The 19,239-nt window shown below is 39.2% G+C and overlaps 1 protein-coding gene across 2 annotated transcripts in view; it reads left to right on the top strand.

Annotated features, from left to right (window-relative positions):
* Window positions 1–13,779, top strand: part of LOC127508739 (NACHT, LRR and PYD domains-containing protein 3-like) — a 52,305-nt gene extending 38,526 nt beyond the window's left edge. For both annotated transcript variants that reach the window (XM_051887060.1, XM_051887059.1), the window contains one exon: window positions 12,613–13,779. In XM_051887060.1, coding sequence (XP_051743020.1) covers window positions 12,613–13,166 — 554 coding nt within the window. In that variant the 3' untranslated portion in view covers window positions 13,167–13,779. The remainder of the gene's footprint in view (window positions 1–12,612) is intronic.
* Window positions 13,780–19,239: the final 5,460 nt, after the last annotated feature.

Genomic DNA, 19,239 nt, shown 5'->3' with positions numbered 1-19,239 from the left:
ATGCAGTGCCGTCTAAGGGCCCGAAGATCACGGGCATCCAGTATGGTTTTCCAGCCTTGACCCTTATGCACAGAGATTGTTCCAGATTCTCTGAATCTTTGGATGATATTATGCACTGTAGATGATGATAACTTCAAACTCTTTGCAATTTTTCTCTGAGAAACCCCTTTCTGATATTGCTCCACTATTTTTCGCCGCAGCATTGGGGGAATTGGTGATCCTCTGCCCATCTTGACTTCTGAGAGACACTGCCACTCTGAGAGGCTCTTTTTATACCCAATCATGTTGCCAGTTGACCTAATAAGTTGCAAATTGGTCCTCCAGCTGTTCCTTATATGTACATTTAACTTTTCCGGCTTCTTATTGCTACCTGTCCCAACTTTTTTGGAATGTGTAGCTCTCATGAAATCCAAAATGAGCCAATATTTGGCATGACATTTCAAAATGTCTCACTTTCAACATTTAATATGTTATCTATATTCTATTGTAAATAAAATATAAAAAGTTTATGAGATTTGTAAATTATTGCATTCCTTTTTTATTCACAATTTGTACAGTGTCCCAACTTTTTTGGAATCGGGTTTGTACATAGTACAACTGTTTTTCTATCAGTGAAGAAATAGCAGAAAGTGTTGGATTAAAACATCTAATATATAGTAATACAGTCCAAATGTCAGCAATTCCACCTTGGCTGTTTATAATGCCTATAATAGACTTTCAGTTAATAGAAATAAAGAAACAGTATTGTGATCAAATAAATATACGAGTTAATAAATATATTGATCAGTTTTATGAGGATATGATACAGTTATTTACAGATGGTTCAAAGAATCCAGAATCTAACAAAACAGGAGTAGCAGTAGTTATACCACAACATGATATAGTTATTAACAAAATAACTCCAGATGATATGTCTGTGTTTACTGCAGAGTTGGTAGATGTTGTCATGGCCTTCAGTGGTCGAGGAACAACATACAAAGAAAGCAGATTCATTGGCAGCTTTAAAGAGCCTTCATTCTGGACAATCTAGTTTCAGACAAGATATTATTCTTGAAATAATGCAGTACATATATAGAGTTCATAATCAAGGCACTACTGTTTGATTTATTTGGGTTCCAGCGCAATTATTAAGAAAGTTCTAATAAAATCATGGCAAAACAGAAACTGGACATTCATTTACATAGTATCCAAAGATAGGTAGGAATATGGAATAATGAAACTGGGATAAACAGATGAGTCTGTAATAACAAGAATCAGAATCGGACATACAGCATTAAATGGAAATCTATAGAAAATTAAAGCTGCAAGCAGCGATGAAAGGGCCCTCGCACCCGGGCTCACCTCCACCCGTTGGCCTTAAAAAAAAACAGCGAAGAGTGGGTGAAATGCATGTAAGCGAGTAAATACAGCAGAATCGTGGCCATGTCATTTCAAAGTGCCACACTTCCTGCTGCCAACAGGTGGCGCTTTGAACGTAACCGAATATTGCGATATAAATGTATTCAGGCCAGAAATATTATCAAACGTGTGAAGTTTGGAGCAGATTGGACATCGTATGACTGAGTTACAACAACTTCCTGTTTCGTGGCGTTAATCGCATACATTAGCACTTAGCCAAATGTTGCATGATTTAACTTGTTTCTAGTGTGTTTGGTACTTCATAGCATATTGAAATGTGTTTCTGGTAGTGAATTACAGCGTAAAGCATGCCATTTCCTGTTGCCAGCAGGTGGTGCTACGACTAACTGAATATTGTAATATAGATGTCTTTAGGCCAGGACTCTTATCACACATGTGAAGTTTGGGGCATATCGGACATAGTATGCCTGAGTTACAACAGCTTCCTCTTCCGTGGCGAAACATCAGACTTTGTCAGGCCGCCACGGACACGCCCTTAAGTGAAGAGTCAAGATCTTTGAAATTTATCATCGCTAAGGTCTTAAGATTAGACTGACAACATATGATGTTGATCTGGTTAAATCTCTATGAGGAGTTAATCACGGTGAGAAACATGTAATTTCCTGTTGCCTGCAGGTGGCGCTATGACTGTAACTGATTATTGTCATGTAGACATGTTCAGGCTAGGACTCTAATAAAACATGTGCAGTTTGGGGCAGATCGGACATTATATGCCCGAGTTAGAAGAACTTCCTGTTTCATGGCGAAACATCAAATTTTGTCAGGTCGCCACGGACACGCCCTTCTGTGAAAACTCAAGATCTTCGCAATATAACATCGCAAAGGCCTTTAGATTAGACTGACCAAATATAATGTTGATCTGATTAAAGCTCTAGGAGGAGTTCGTTAAAGTACAACGTCTGGAAATGGCAAAAAATGGCAAGTTAATTCAAAATATCTGACTTCCTGTTTGGTTTCAGATTTCGCTCAGAGAGACTTTTTTGTAGGTATTGGGCTGTTAAATGTGTGTACCGAATTTCAAAATCTACGTGAAATGTAGCGCGAGGGGCACTACGTTAGGTGGTGCTATCGAGCCATTTTGCCACGCCCAATTCTGCAACCCATAACAGACGTAAATTTTCACCACTTCTGACGCGTCTGCAAAGTTTCATGAGTTTTCGAGCATGTTTAGGCCCTCAAAAATGCAATTCACTTTGGAGAAGAATAATAATAATAATTAAAGCTGCAAGCAGCAATGAAAGGGCCCTCGCACCCGGGCTCACCGCTACCCGTTGGCCTTAGAAAAACAGCGAACAGTGGGTGAAATGCATGTAAGCGAGTAAATACAGTAGAATCATGGCCAAGTCATTTCAAAGTGCCACACTTCCTGCTGCCAACAGGTGGCGCTTTGAGCATAACTGAATATTGCCATGTTGATGTCTTCAGTCAAGGACTCTTATCACACATGTGAAGTTTGGGGCAGATCGGACATTGTATGCTTGAGTTACAACAGCTTTCTCTTTCATGACGAAACATCAGACTTTGTCAGGCCGCCACAGACACGCCCTTCAGCAAAAACTCTAGATCTTCGCAATTTAATGTCGCAAAGGCCTTTAAATTAGACTGACCAAATATGATGTTGATCTGATAAAAGCTCTAGGAGGAGTTCGTTAAAGTACAATGTCTGGAAATGGCAAAAAGTGCACAAATTTTGCAGAGAAAATTCAAAATATCTGACTTCCTGTTGGTTTTCAGACTTTGCACCAGGAGACTTTTTTGTAGGGATTGGGCTGATACATGTGTCTACTGAATTTCATACCTGTATGTGAAACGTGGTGCAAGGGGCACTTCGTTGAAATATTGTAGGTGGCGCTATCGAGCCGTTTTGCCACGGCTAATTCTGAGACCCATAACAGATGTAAATTTTCACCACTTCTGACGCGTGTGCAAAGTTTCATGAGTTTTCGAGCATGTTTAGGCCCTCAAAAATGCGATTCATTTCAGAGAAGAAGAAGAAGAAGAAGATTAAACGGAGCAATTCCAATAGGGTCCTCACACCATCGGCGCTCGGCCCCTAATAATAATAATAATTAAAGCTGCAAGCAGCGATGAAAGGGCCCTTGCACCCGGGCTAACCGCCACCCGTTGGCCTTAGGAAAACAGTGAACAGTGGGTGACATGCATGCAAGCGAGTAAATACAGAAGAATTACGACAAAGTCATTTCAAAGTGCCACATTTCCTGCTGCCAATAGGTGGCACTTTGACTGTAACTGAATATTGCCATGTAGATGTCTTCAGGCCAGGACTATTATCAAATGTGAAGTTTGGAGCAGATCGGACATTGTATGCCTGAATTACAATAACTTCCTGTTTTGTGGCGTTAATCGCAAAAAATAGCTCTTAGCCAAGTGTTGCATGATTTAACGTGTTTCTTTGGTACTTTGTGGCTTATTGAAATGTGTTTCAGGGAGTGAATTACAGTGTAAAGCATGCCATTTCCTGTTGCCAGCAGGTGGCACTATGACTAACTGAATATTGTCCTATAGATGTCTTTAGGCCTGGACTCTTATCACATATGTGAAGTTTGGGGCAGGTCACATAGGCCTTTAGATTAGACTGACCAAATATGACATTGATCTGATTAAAGCTCTAGGAGGAGTTCATTAAAGTACAATGTCTGGAAATGGCAAAAAATAGCAAGTTAATTAAAAATATCTGACTTCCTGTTCGATTTCAGATTTTGCTCCAAGAGACTTTTTTGTAGGTATTGGGCTGTTAAACGTGTGTACCAAATTTCAAAATCTACGTGAAATGTAGCGCGAGGGGCACTACGTTAGGTGGCGCTATCGAGCCATTTTGCCACGCCCAATTCTGCAACCCATAACAGACGTAAATTTTCACCACTTCTGATGCGTGTGCAAAGTTTCATGAGTTTTTGAGCATGTTTAGGCCCTCAAAAAAGCGATTCATCTGGGAGAAGAAGAAGAAGAAACGGAGCAATTCCAATAGGGTACTCACACCATCGGTGCTCGGGCCCTAAATATAGCTGCAAGCAGCGATGGCGGGCCCGAGCCCGGTTGCACCGCCAACCTGGTGGCTTCAGGGCAACTGTGCACAGCGGGCAAGAGGCATTTAAAAGGGGTAAACATAAAAGGACTATGTCAAAGTTATTTGAATACACCACATTTACTGCAGCAGTTGGTGCCCATTTGATCACAAACCACAACAACCACATCCATAAGATTTTGATGAATTTAGATGAATTTCATGTGATAGAATGTCATAAGTCAATTTCAAATGAGTGCAGAATATCATCCTAATCTGCCATGTCTGTTTTTCTCAGACAACCTCTATAAAAATTCCAGAGCAAATTATATACTGTTATTTGCTCAAACTCCACAGTGCTCTGAGAAATCTAATCCAGTCAAATGCGAATGTCTGTGATTATTGATGTTGTATTATTCTAACACTTCTCTTCATGTGTTTTTAGACCTCCCTGAACTATCGTTTGTGCACCAGTCTTATGCTCCAAAAGCATGCTTTCATTAAATTTCAATATATGTGGTGTAAAAAATAAAATTATATTAAAGCTGCAAGCAGCGATGAAAGGGCCCTCGCACCCGGGCTAACCGCCATCCGTTGGCCTTGGGAAAAGAGTGAATAGTGGGAGACATGCATGTAAGCGAGTAAATACAGGAGAATTATGGCCAAATCATTTCAAAGTGCCAGACTTCCTGCTGCCAACAGGTGGCGCTTTGACCGTAACCGAATATTGTGATATAGATGTGTTCGGGCTAGAAATATTATCAAACTTGTGAAGTTTGGAGCAGATCGGACATTGTATGCCTGAGTTACAACAACTTCCTGTTTTGTGGCGTTAATCGCATACATTAGCACTCAGCCAAGTGTTGCATGATTTAACATGTTTCTAGTGTGTTTGGTACTTCGTAGCATATTGAAATGTGTTTCTGGTAGTGAATTACAGTGTAAAGCATGCCATTTCTTGTTACCAGCAGGTGGCGCTACGACTAACTGAATATTGTCATATAGACATCTTTTGGTCAGAACTCTTATCACACATGTTAAGTTTGGGGCAGATCGGACACTGTATGCCTGATTTACAACAGCTTCCTCTTCCGTGGCGAAACATCAGACTTTGTCAGGCCGCCACGGACACGCCTTTCAACGAAAACTCAAGATCTTTGATATTTATCATTGCTGAGGTCTTAACATTAGACTGACAACATATGATGTTGATCTGGTTAAATCTCTAGGAGGAGTTAATCACAGTGTAAAACATGTCATTTCCTGTTGCCCACAGGTGGCGCTATGACTGTAACTGATTATTGTCATGAAGATGTCTTCAGGTCAGGACTCTAATAAAACGTGCAGTTTGGGGCAGATCGGACATTTTATGCCAGAGTTAGAAGAACTTCCTGTTTCATGGCGAAACATCAAATTTTGTCAGGTCGCCACGGACACGCCCTTCTGTGAAAACTCAAGATCTTTGCAATATAACATCCCAAAGGCCTTTACATTAGACTGACCAAATATAATGTTGATCTGATTAAAGCTCTAGGAGGAGTTAGTTAAAGGAAATGGCAAAAAATGGCAAGTTAATTCAAAATATCTGACTTCCTGTTTGTTTTCAGATTTCGCTCAGAGAGACTTTTTTGTAGGTATTGGGCTGTTAAATGTGTGTACCGAATTTCAAAATCTATGTGAAATGTAGCGCGAGGGGCACTACGTTAGGTGGCGCTATCGAGCCATTTTGCCACGCCCAATTCTGCAACCCATAACAGACGTAAATTTTCACCATTTCTGACGTGTGCAAAGTTTCATGAGTTTTCGAGCATGTTTAGGCCCTCAAAAATGCGATTCACTTTGGAGAATAATAATAATAATAAACGGAGCAATTCCAATAGGGTCTTCACACCATCGGTGCTCGGGCCCTAAAAATTAATAAATAGAGCCAAAATCACAGAACCTGCAAAGACGATTTTAATATCAGTCTCAGGTAATAGTAAGGTACATGTCTAAATTTTTCTGCTCACTTATGCAAGTATATTTTAAACAGCCACTTTTATAATCATGTGAAATTTACTGAAACAGGGGTTTTTAATAAATTTGAATTATATCAATAAATAATTAATTAAAAAAATTCAAACTGTAATTGTAAAAAATAATAACTAACTCAAACAACATTTAGAAAAAATTAAGATTGTAATGCACACATACACAGGGAGAGAGAGAGAGAGAGAGAGAGAGAGATACACAGACAGTGACCCACACACAGCTACCCCCCATCCCCACACCACACACACACACACACACACACACACACACCCAAGTATGGGGGAGGAGAGAGAGAGAGAGGGACTGAGACAGACTGAGAAGATCATTTTAAACAAAGAAACAAAAAAAAAACATCTAAATTGTGACAAAGTAGTCTTTGATACATTTTTAAATATACCAGCACAAACAGTATAATTAAAACAAAATCTTTGTTCTATATATATCAACTATTGATCTAGTGCTTGATTTATCCAACCCTGTTTAAAAATAGGTATATGCAGCCCTCTAGTTGTTACTCTATGTATGACATTTATCCATTTTTCAATCAAATATAATTAATCTGCCTATTTTTAACTTACACATGCTTTTTGAATTGGAAAAAATGAATAAAATGTGTTTATTTCAAACATTTGTATTATTCTATATACAAATTAATTGTGTATAGTGTTTTTTATAGAAAATATGAGTCATTCCGTTTTCGTTTTTTGACTTTACTTCAATCTATCACCATGGCAACACCTTTCGAGATATCCATTATCCGTTCTCAATTTAACATCTTCAATGTCTTGGCACCATGGTAAAAAATGTTTGGTCTGAATTGAATAAACCCCTAGAAGTAGTAGTTTAAAATTCAGAGCCTGTTTATTCAAAAAATCCACATTCAAACCAAATATCTGACTTCCTGTTGGTCAGAGCTAATGACTGTAAATTAGAAAGTTGTCCGGCTTAATGAGAACAATAAGTGTACTAAGTTTGGTGTCTGTAGGTAAAAATAACCCCCCCACCTTTGTCAAAAGGTGGCGCTACTGAGCCCCTTCACCACGCCCATTTCTAAAGCTTTGTCCATGTCTACTGGTTGACAATATTGATGTGTGTGTTGAGTTTCATGCAATTTGAAGCATGTTTAGAGCCTCAAAAACACCCAAGAATATTATTAAAGTTTGATGCATTGCCATGGCAACAATATTTAAACTATCAAAAATCCTGTCACAGGTCTACATCTGCTGTGTATTGACATTACACTGATGAAGTTTGAAGCAAATCAGGTCAAAATAACAGAATGAACTCAATGCATTTTGAAAGTGACACACTTCTTGCTGCCAGTTGGTGGCGCTATAACTTTGACTCACAATATTCACATCCATGTGATCAGACTCCTATAACGAACACACAGCTGAAGTTTCATAAACATCAATCAATGTATGCAGACGTTATAACACATTTCCTGTTTCCCTTTTCTCACCATAAATTCATTGCCTCGCCATGGCCAAACTGCTCAAGATATCAAAAATCCGCTAGCAATTTAGCATCATCAGTGTCTTGACTTCATGCTGACCGAGTTTGGTGGTGATCAGATTAATTGCCTAGGAGGAGTATATCAAATTCCAGAGCATGCATTTTTCAAACAACCCATAATAACTGACTTCCTGCTGGGGTGGCGTAGAACTTAGAGCATGAAAGATGTTTGGCCTGATGAGGTCTATATGTGTACTGAGTTTCATACTAATACGTGCAAGTGTGTTTAATATATGGACCACGTTTTCCGACTTTGTTCAAGGGGGCGCTGTCGAGCCTCCCTGCCACGCCCGGGTACCAGCCTCTGCGGCGTCCTAATGGCCGCAGATTTCAATGTGTGTGCCAATTTTCAAGAGTTTTTGAGCATGTTAAGGCCCCCAAAAAGCCCCGGAAGATGAAAAAAAAAAAAATAAATAAAATTCTTAGGGGATCAAGAGGGCCCTTCGCCATTTCATTCGCTTGGGCCCTAATAATAATAAACGGAGCAATTCCAATAGGGTCCTCACACCATAGGTGCTCGGGCCCTAATTAAGAAGCTTCCTAGTGGATTATGTAGGCACTGCAGATTGCATGAAACTGTAGAGCATTTAATAATGAAAGACTAATACTGGAAACCAAAGTAATAGAAGAAGGTGCAAACAACATGACTAGAGTCATTCAGTAGAGTATTTATTGAGTAAACAGCGAAGGAAAAAACATTAGAATAGCTCTCATAAATTATTTAAAAGAAACAGGATATTTTATAAGAATATAGTTTTTTATTTATTTATTTTTTTTCTTCTAATCATTGAAGCTCCATGCTCCAGTTCAGTAGGTGGCGGTAATGCACCATAGGCTGGTTTGCCAACCGCCAATAAACATCACAAGAAGAAGAAGATTTGGCGTACTTTTTTCAACATAATATGCTTTGGGACACTTTTATTTTAAAGGGGTTAGTTCACCCAAAAATGTAAATTTCTGTCATTAATTACTCACCCTCATGTCGTTCCACACCTGTAAGACCTTCGTTCATCTTCAGAACACAAATTAAGATATTTTTGATGAAATACGAGAGGTATATGACTCGTCCATAGACAGCAATATAATCAACATTTTCAAGGTCCAGAAAGGTACTAAAGACATCGTTAAAACAATCATGTGACTGCAGTGGTTCAAACTTAATGTTATAAAGAGACGAGAATACTTTTTGTGCGCAAAAACAAAACAAAAATAAATACTTTTATTCAACAATCTCTTCTCTTCTGTGTCATTCTGCTTCTATTTACGCTGCAGAGCTTCAGTGTTTACGTCCGAACACGAGCTCACGTATGTGTCGTGCTGATCATGTGACCAGAGCCGGCCAATACTGAGCTCGCGTTCAGACGTAAACACTGAATCTCTGCAGCGTAAATAGAATCAGAAGCGGAATGACAGGGGACAGAAGAGATTGATGAATAAAGTGGTTATTTTTGTTTTGTTCAATATTATTTGAAATTGTAAAAATCATTATTTAATTATTAAAACTTATTCATTATTTAAATAGCTTAGGTTTTTTTTTTGGTTCACTATATTAGTATAAGTATTAATTAAGTGTGTGTTTTAGTAGTAGTTGTGTACTTATTTTGTTTTTTTAAAAAATATTTTTTTTGTCATTTTTTCCTCCATTTGAGTTATTATTCCTATTGGGACTTTTATTTTGAAGTGGTTCCGCTGGAGATCGGAAGATGATAATCGACATAGACAGAAAAATCATGAGTTTTAAAAATAAGTTTTAATCAAGCAGTAACCTCCCCCAGTTTCTCTTGAAGTTTGTGCTTTTTGCTGGATTATTTTATACAATAAAATAATAATATACAATTATAAAATATGGCTTGCTGTGTTAATGGTCGAGACTCGATTCTGTGTCTGTGTATGCATGCAGAAGATAAACAGAACACACGTTGTTGGATCGTGGCATTGGCTAAAAAATTTGTTCATGAGATTTACTACAATGACAAAATAGCAGGAGGATATAAAACTCTGACAGCACTGCTTGGATATTAACTGCTGCATTTTGAAAAATTACACTTTGGACGCAGCTCATTTGTTTGTGAGATACGATCATATACAGTTTTACAACATAAATGCTGCTCAGATTGCATAATTTCTTGAAGAATGATAATGGAGAGCAGATCATTAAATAGAAATGTGAAATTAATATTTCATGGAGTTAACACTTTTGTGGACAAAAAGTGCTGGTTTTTGTTTTGCAATGGACACTCATGGACATTTTTGGACTCTCTTACGGTGTATTGAGAGTCAGTGAACAGAAAATAATTAAAAAAGGAAGACATTCACAGACAAAAGTCTTTTATTCAAGAGGACTGCTATAAATAGCCCTGTCTGAGAATGACGTCACATTTATTAGCTCTTTCCCCACCAGTGTTTTTGATAATTTTTACAAAATTTTCAGGCCCCCAGAATATTTTGTTGTATGAATATCTGAACATGCAATACATCAAAATAAAGAACACTTGAATATTGGTAAGTTTCATAAAAAAGCAACATTTTGAGCAAAAATCTTGTTTTTATCAAACACTACATCTGAATCATATTCAGTATGATGATCAAAGCATATGCAGTACATCAACACCCCCAAAGCTTCACAGTCCTATACCACTTCCTGGATTAATATTTCACTCAGTAGTTGGCAGTTTTCATTTATATGCTATTATTGTTGATGATCGCATTATTTTTCATATGAGATTGATAGTTTCTGCACCTTCCTCGTCTGTGCTTTTGTTTGGGAGAGTCTGTACTCATTCAGATGATGTGTAACAGCGCCCCGAGTGTATAACAGTGAAAACATGGAAACCCAAAAAATTATGTTTGGTGGGGGAAGAGTTATTGATGAACCATGAAGATCAGTGATGGAAAGACTTTCTGAACACAAAACACTGTTTTATGACAGACTCATGAAATACAGTGACAGGCTTTGATCAAAACGTCTCTTTCTGCAGCTCTTCATTAAAAGCACACCTGTTTTGATCCTCCATTTTAATCTGGAGCGTTTCTTCACAGCAGCTGCTCTTGGTAACAGACCTGAGAGTCGATCACCGAACTGATGGAGGCTTTAAAGGGGTCATATAATGCCATTTTTGTACAAGTTAATATGATTCTTTAGGGTCTAAATGAAAAGTTTGTAATATACTTTAATTAAAAATTGTCATTTCAATGCATGTGTCTTTAAATGATAATGAGCTTTGCTCACCCCGCCCCTCTGTACTGTGGGGCGTTTTGACACAACACACGTGGAGTATTGCCTTGACAACAGCTGAGGGTATATTTTGGAGAAAGAATGGCAGCGGGAGTCTTCATTGACAGATTGATGTTCCAGCTAATGGTCTTGAAAAACTTTTTTTTTGGTAAAATGTAGGCTTGTCAGTGATGCATGATTCATGCAGTAATAACTGTTACAACACGATTTTTTTTTACATTACTTCTTAATCAGTAACAGACACCGTTATAAACCATCTACAAAAGTAAGCTTAGTGTAGTGTTACCACGTTAACTTTACCACCTGCGTACACAGTTTGTAATAACACAATAACCATAACGCGTTGTTCATTATAAACGTGGGATTATGAATTATATTGAGAAGGTCGCACATAGAAAGCATGCCCTAATGTACCCTGAGTGTAAACTTTAGCCGCATTCATCGTGAAGCGTGCAAGCGATTTGCAAAGATTAATATAAAGGTTAATAAATCGTTCCTTCTGGAGGTGCAGCAGGAACACGAATAGTTGGTACCAATCCTTTTTTCAGGAGCAGGTTCTTAGCAAAACCTGCTTTATATTGACCCTCGTTTATAAAGCAGTCTGGTGAGAAATGATTCGCGCAAACATGAAAGCATTGACGTTGATCGGGGGGAATATTCCCTTCAAAACAAAACTCAGCCACTGCGTCTTCAGCGGTTCGGATTTAGGAACATCACAATGACTGCTGTGTTCATTATTACACCCAAGGACAGAACACCACAATCGCTTAGACGCCATTCTGCTCCAGTGTATCAACAATGGCGGCCAATGATGACAGCACGCTCAGGGCGGGTCTGTGTTGAAACGCTGCTGTCAATTAACAATCGTGGGAGGGGCTCGATTTGAGACAGGGGAAAACATATAAGGAGATTAAAAAAAAAACGCTGGATGGATTTTTATCATTATAGGATGGTTGTGTACAGGCACTGCCAACACACATTTCAGTACAAAGTGCATGTACCATTATATGACCCCTTTAAGATGGACAACTACAGATGAGATTCTGTGAGAAAGGAGAAGATACTAAATCAAGTTCAAATCTGAGACAAATCCTACATGAACTTGTCAGATCTGAACTCAAGATTCTGTAATAGATCCAGACCAGAGCAAAGCATGCTGGTAACTGCCCAGTTTCAGTTTATTCAACACAAATGATGAAGTGAACTTCAGTTTGACGTGTTTAAGTGGATTTACTCAATTAAATCAGGACAGAATGTCAGTAATTGTGTGGTTTTAACTCATTTTAATGAAGTTCATTTAACAAGGAGCAGAAATCATGTTTACAGTGTAGATGAAAAGATGGACAGATTAATAATTCCTGATTGTGATGTGTTTTATCTCCATCAGATTCCCATCGGATCACTCTGGATCTGAACACAGTGAATGAACGCCTCCGTCTGTCTGAGAACAACAGAGTGATTACTGACACTGTCCCAGAGCGTCAGTCGTATCCTGATCATCCAGAGAGATTTGATGTTCCTCAGGTGTTGTGTAGAGAGAGTGTGTGTGATCAACGCTGTTACTGGGAGATTGAGTGCAGTGTTGGTGTGTATATATCAGTGTCATATAAGAGCATCTGCAGGAAGGGAGAGGGTGATGAGTGTCGGTTTGGATCTAATGATCAGTCCTGGAGTTTGATCTGCTTTTCCTACAGTTACTCATTCAGACACAATAACAAACAGACTGATCTCCCTGTAAAGCCCATCATCATCAGGAGAACAGGAGAGTATGTGAATCACTATAGAGTAGGAGTGTATGTGGATCACAGGGCAGGAACTCTGTCCTTCTACAGCGTCTCTGGAGACACAATGAGCCTCATCCACACAGTCCAGACCACATTCACTCAACCCCTCTATCCGGGGTTTATGGTTTGGCCTGGATCATCAGTGAAACTGTGTTGATGAATCAGAACAGACTGTAGAGAGATTCTACCCAGAATGCTTTGAGCTCATGATGAATCAGAACAGAGAGACTTTACCCATAATGCTTTGAGCTGATGATGAATCAGAGATGTTATAGAGTCTCTTCATTACATTAATACTGAAATATCATGACACAATAAATTGATGAAGAACATGTGACTGTCATCATTCATGTGATGTTCCTCTAGTGTTTGTGCTCCAATCATAAATCAGATATGAATTGATGATGAATATGTTAATGTCTGAATGCTGTATGAATCATCAGCTGCGTGTGAAATATGATAATTCCTTCAGGAGAGTTTCTGACATCATCAAATATGACATTCATCATCTCACTTCATTAAATATATTTACTGTAACTACTGCTGAATTATTATGGATCATAAATCAGTTATTTTATTCACTAAAACATGTAAAAATGTGCAGACTTTGCTGAAGTGATTTGAACAGGTATCAACTTAGATATAATGCAAATATTACTGTAGCTGAAGTATTTGTGTCAATACTGTATGGAGGACCAAATGACTCAAAATCACATCATGAAATAAATGTTGAAATATTGTAATAAATGTTGAACTGCAGTTTACATGTATATTGTGTCATGTGGTGTAAGTTATGAGGAGCAGGAGTGACACTTAAAGATTTAGATCCACTAACCTGAAAAATAACATCAAGAATCAATTTAATCATTCAAACATAAATGGACATTTTTAAATGTATGTTGAGACAGTCTGACTGAAAGAGTCTGAAACCGACTACTTCTCTACTATACAGGTGCTGGTCATATAATTAGAATATCATCAAAAAGTCGATTTATTTCACTAATTCCATTCAAAAAGTGAAACTTGTATATTATATTCATTCATTACACACAGACTGATATATTTCAAATGTTTATTTCTTTTAATTTTGATGATTATAACTGACAACTAAGGAAAATCCCAAATTCAGTATCTCAGAAAATTAGAATATTGTGAAAAGGTTCAATATTGAAGACACCTGGTGCCACACTCTAATCAGCTAATTAACTCAAAACACCTGCAAAGGCCTTTAAATGGTCTCTCAGTCTAGTTCTGTAGGTTACACAATCATGGGGAAGACTGCTGACTTGACAGTTGTCCAAAAGACGACCATTGACACCTTGCACAAGGAGGGCAAGACACAAAAGGTCATTGCAAAAGAGGCTGGCTGTTCACAGAGCTCTGTGTCCAAGCACATTAATAGAGAGGCGAAGGGAAGGAAAAGATGTGGTAGAAAAAAAGTGTACAAGCAATAGGGATAACCGCACCCTGGAGAGGATTTTGAAACAAAACCCATTCAAAAATGTGGGGGAGATTCACAAAGAGTGGACTGCAGCTGGAGTCAGTGCTTCAAGAACCACTACGCACAGACGTATGCAAGACATGGGTTTCAGCTGTCGCATTCCTTGTGTCAAGCCACTCTTGAACAACAGACTGCGTCAGAAAGCGTCTCGCCTGGGCTCAAGACAAAAAGGACTGGACTGCTGCTGAGTGGTCCAAAGTTATGTTCTCTGATGAAAGTAAATTTTGCATGTCCTTTGGAAATCAGGGTCCCAGAGTCTGGAGGAAGAGAGGAGAGGCACACAATCCACGTTACTTGAGGTCCAGTGTAAAGTTTCCACAGTCAGTGATGGTTTGGGGTGCCATGTCATCTGCTGGTGTTGGTCCACTGTGTTTTCTGAGGTCCAAGGTCAACGCAGCCGTATACCAGGAAGTTTTAGATCACTTCATGCTTCCTGCTGCTGACCAACTTTATAGAGATGCAGATTTCATTTTCCAACAGGACTGGGCACCTGCACACAGTGCCAAAGCTACCAGTACCTGGTTTAAGGACTATGGTATCCCTGTTCTTAATTGGCCAGCAAACTCGCCGGACCTTAACCCCATAGAAAATCTATGGGGTATTGTGAAAAGGAAGATGCAATATGCCAGACCCAACAATGCAGAAGAGCTGAAGGCCACTATCAGAGCAACCTGGGCTCTTATAACACCTGAGCAGTGCCACAGACTGATCAACTCCATGCCACGCCGCATTGCTGCAGTAATTCAGGCAAAAGGAGCCCCAACTAAGTATTGAGTGCTGTACATGCTCATACTTTTCATGTTCATACTTTTCAGTTGGCCAAGATTTCTAAAAATCCTTTCTTTGTATTGGTCTTAAGTAATATTCTAATTTTCTGAGATACTGAATTTGGGATTTTCATTAGTTGTCGGTTATAATCATCAAAATTAAAAGAAATAAACATTTGAAATATATCAGTCTGTGTGTAATGAATGAATATAATATACAAGTTTCACTTTTTGAATGGAATTAGTGAAATAAATCAACTTTTTGATGATATTCTAATTATATGACCAGCACCTGTATAGTAGAAGAAAGCAGTAGGTTAAAGCAGTAGTGTGTCCGAAACATCAGTAATCATAAAAGAGTAGTTGAGAAGTTCCCGGATGGCCTACTGCTTCCGCCCAGATTCTGAAGTGTTCCTCGATCAGAGATTGTAGCTGTGTCCCAATTCGAGACTTCCGGCAAGATGGCGAACATGTTTTGCTGAGCTCTGGCAAAATTATTTCAATTTGTATGTTTTACTGATGCCTTTTCATAAACCAGCCTCAGAAATTCAAGTGACAGTTTAATTAAAAATATGTGAAAGATTAACTCTAACTGTACCTTTTAGCAATCATTTTTGTATTGAATGAACTACATTTATACTTGAAATTTTGAATGCTTCTTCTCTTCTGCTTTTTTTTTTTTTTTTATAACATATTTTATACTTATGTTTAGACTCAAATTAACTTTTCCACATTTTCATATTGGTAAAACACACTGTTTCAATTTGGACACATGAATGAACTCTGCTTTATGAAGTCATACAACCTTTTTAATTAACATGTGTTTGTATCATATTTGTTACTGTTTTAATCTTAATAAAAAAGATTATAAAGATTATATAAAAATAGATTTCTATGCACTTCTGTGATTGTAGACAATGCAGCGTTTTTTTATATTTATTATGAATTAAAGACATGTATCAACAGTGAGAAGAAAAAAAAATACAATAATATAAAGTAGGGGGCATATGGACAACACAAGGTTATAAGAATTAAATCAACAATATTACATTTTGTCAATGTAAAGAAAAAAATAAATACATTTAAAGGGTTAGTTCACCCAAAAATGAAAATTCTGTCATTTATTACTTACCCTCATGCCGTTCCACACCCGTAAGGCCTTCTTTAATCTTCGGAACACAAATTAAGATATTTTAGTTGAAATCCGATGGCTCCGTGAGGCCTTCATAGGGAGCAATGACACTTCCTCTCTCAAGATCCATAAAGGTACTAAAAACATATTTAAATCGGTTCATGTATATTAATATTATAAAGTAATATAATAAAATATTATAAAATAATATTAATATTATAAAGCGACAAGAATATTTTTGGAGCGCCAAAAAAACCAAAATAACGACTTATTTAGTGATGGCCGATTTCAAAACAATGCTTCAGGAAGATTCGGAGCGTAATGAATCAGTGTATCAAATCTGCTGTTCGGAGCGCCAAAGTCACGTGATTTCAGCCGTTGGCCGCCGTTGGCAGTTTGACACGCGATCTGAATCATGATTCAATACACTGATTCATTGTGCTCCAATGCTTCATGAAGCAGTGTTTTGAAATCAGCCATCACTAAATAAGTTGTTGTTTTGTTTTTTTTGGCACACCAAAAATATTCTTGTCGCTTTATAATATTAATATTGAACCACTGTACTCACATGAACTGATTTAAATATGTTTTTAGTACCTTTATGGATCTTGAGAGAGGAAATGTCATTGCTCACTATGAAGGCCTCACGGAGCCATTGGATTTCAACTAAAGTATCTTAATTTGTGTTCCGAAGATTAATGAAGGTGTTATGGGTGTGGAACGGCATGAGGGTAAGTAATAAATGACAGAATTTTCATTTTTGGGTGAACTAACCCTTTAAAGGTTCTTTACAACAGATTCGAGGATGTTAAACATTTTCGACACCTTTGAGTTCAAAGGTTTTGACATTTTCTTAAAGGAAGTAAAAAGGGACTTTATATCAGAAGAAAACATACTAAAATTGGGATTACAGTGGATAGTTCTGGCTTTGTGAAGATGAAATTTACCCAGAAGACAAAGCAGTAAAACAGTGCAATCAAGTATAACATCCATAGAATGAAAATCAGACAAGAAAATAATAGATTCAGTCATTTGTACCAGTTTGTTACAGCAGAAGAAAATGTCTCGGTTATGTATGTAACCTTAGTTCCCTGAATAGGGAACGAGACGCTGCATAATCACTATGGAAACGCCTCTGCGTGATTGCGTCATGAAGCAGCATAGCGATTACGCAGCATCTCGTTCCCTATTCAGGGAACTAAGGTTACATACGTAACCGAGACGTTCCCTTTCAAGGGAACTCGCGCTGCGTAATCGCTATGGGAACGACAATCCCAACGTCGCCATATGAGCAAGTGACCGTTCATGTGAAGCCGAGGCACAACAACTCACAGTAACACCTGCGCCCCTGAAGTGGAGCCCAGGTCTAGTTCATAAACCCCATGAATGTGAGCGGTGAGGACCAGCCTGCCGCATCACCAACATTTTGCCATATTCCTCGTAGAGTGGGCTAACAGCCAAAGGTGAAGGCTGACCAGCCGACTCATAAGCCAGTGAGATGGCCACCCACTTGCTCGTTCTCTGCTTGGATGCAGGGTACACTTTTTAGGTGACCCAAACATACAAAGATTTGATTAGACTTAGTCCACATGGCATAGCTCTGTGGTAATAAGCATCCAGTGCTCAAACTGGGCACAGCAGATAAACTTTTCCTGGTCCGACGTATAAATGGAGGAGGACAGAAGGCCTGCAGTACAATAGGTCTCACAGTATTAGTGAGGACCTATGCAAATTTGAGGCACGATGGAGATACTGACAGGGGTTGAATGTCTCCAATTCACTTGAGAGACGTAATAGCAAGGAGGAACATTGTCTAAGTGTGAGAAATTCTCTGGAATCTCTTTGATAGGCTCGAAGGGGGCCATAGAAAGGCCTTGTAACACAATGGCCAAAAACCCAAGCCGTACTCTCGTGCAAACTGCAGGTCTAAGCCTCAAAGCGCCACGGAGGAAACGAGTGATAAGCGGGTGTCTCCCCAAAGATACCCCACTGAAAGGAATGTGGTAAGCAGCTAAGGCCGCCACGTACACCTTTAGCTTGGAGGGGGATAACCCTGAAGAAAATCTTTCCTGCAGGAACTCCAGTACTGCGCTAACCGGGCAGTTGACTGGATCCCACTGATGATTTTCACACCAAGAAGTGAAAAATCTCCACTTCAAGGCATAGAGTTTCCTCGTGGAAGGAGCTCTGGATTGGAGAATGGTCTCAACAACCTCGGTTGAGAGACCGGAATCTATGAGCTGTGCCCCCTCAGAGGCCACGCCCACAGCTTCCATAACTCCGGGTGGGGGTACAGTATTACACCGCCCACCTGAGAGAGAAGGTCCTTCCTGATCGGAATCTCCATCAGAGACCCGTCGAGGAGAGATACCAGGTCCGAGAACCATACTCGGGCCAGCCAGAACGGGGCTACTAATAGCAGACGGGCCCTGTCCCGGCAAACTCTCTCCAGAACTCCCGGGAGCAGCGCAATCGGGGGAAATGCGTACAGCGGTAGCCTCGGCCACGGCTCTACCAAAGCGTCCAGCCCAAGAGGTGTTGGGTTTGACATTGAGAACCACAGTGGACAGTGAGTCGTCTCTCGAGACGCAAACAGATCCACTTGGGCTTCGCCGTAGTTCTCCCATAAGAGAACTTCACCACCTCGGGGTGAAGTCTCCATTCCCTGGGCCTCGGCCCCTGCCTCGACAGGATGTCTGCTCCCATATTCAGGTACCCTGGGATATATACTGCTCTGAGGGAGAGCAGTTTCCCTTGGGGCCACAGGAGGATCTGATTCGCCAGCTTGTATAAGGGGCGTGACCTCAGACCCCCCTAATGAATTATATAT

The sequence above is a fragment of the Ctenopharyngodon idella genome, chromosome 3 (assembly GCF_019924925.1).
Source record: "Ctenopharyngodon idella isolate HZGC_01 chromosome 3, HZGC01, whole genome shotgun sequence".
In the NCBI taxonomy this organism is placed as follows: domain Eukaryota; kingdom Metazoa; phylum Chordata; class Actinopteri; order Cypriniformes; family Xenocyprididae; genus Ctenopharyngodon; species Ctenopharyngodon idella.
Note: the sequence above shows the minus strand (reverse complement) of the source record. Positions and strands in the feature narration are given on the sequence as shown.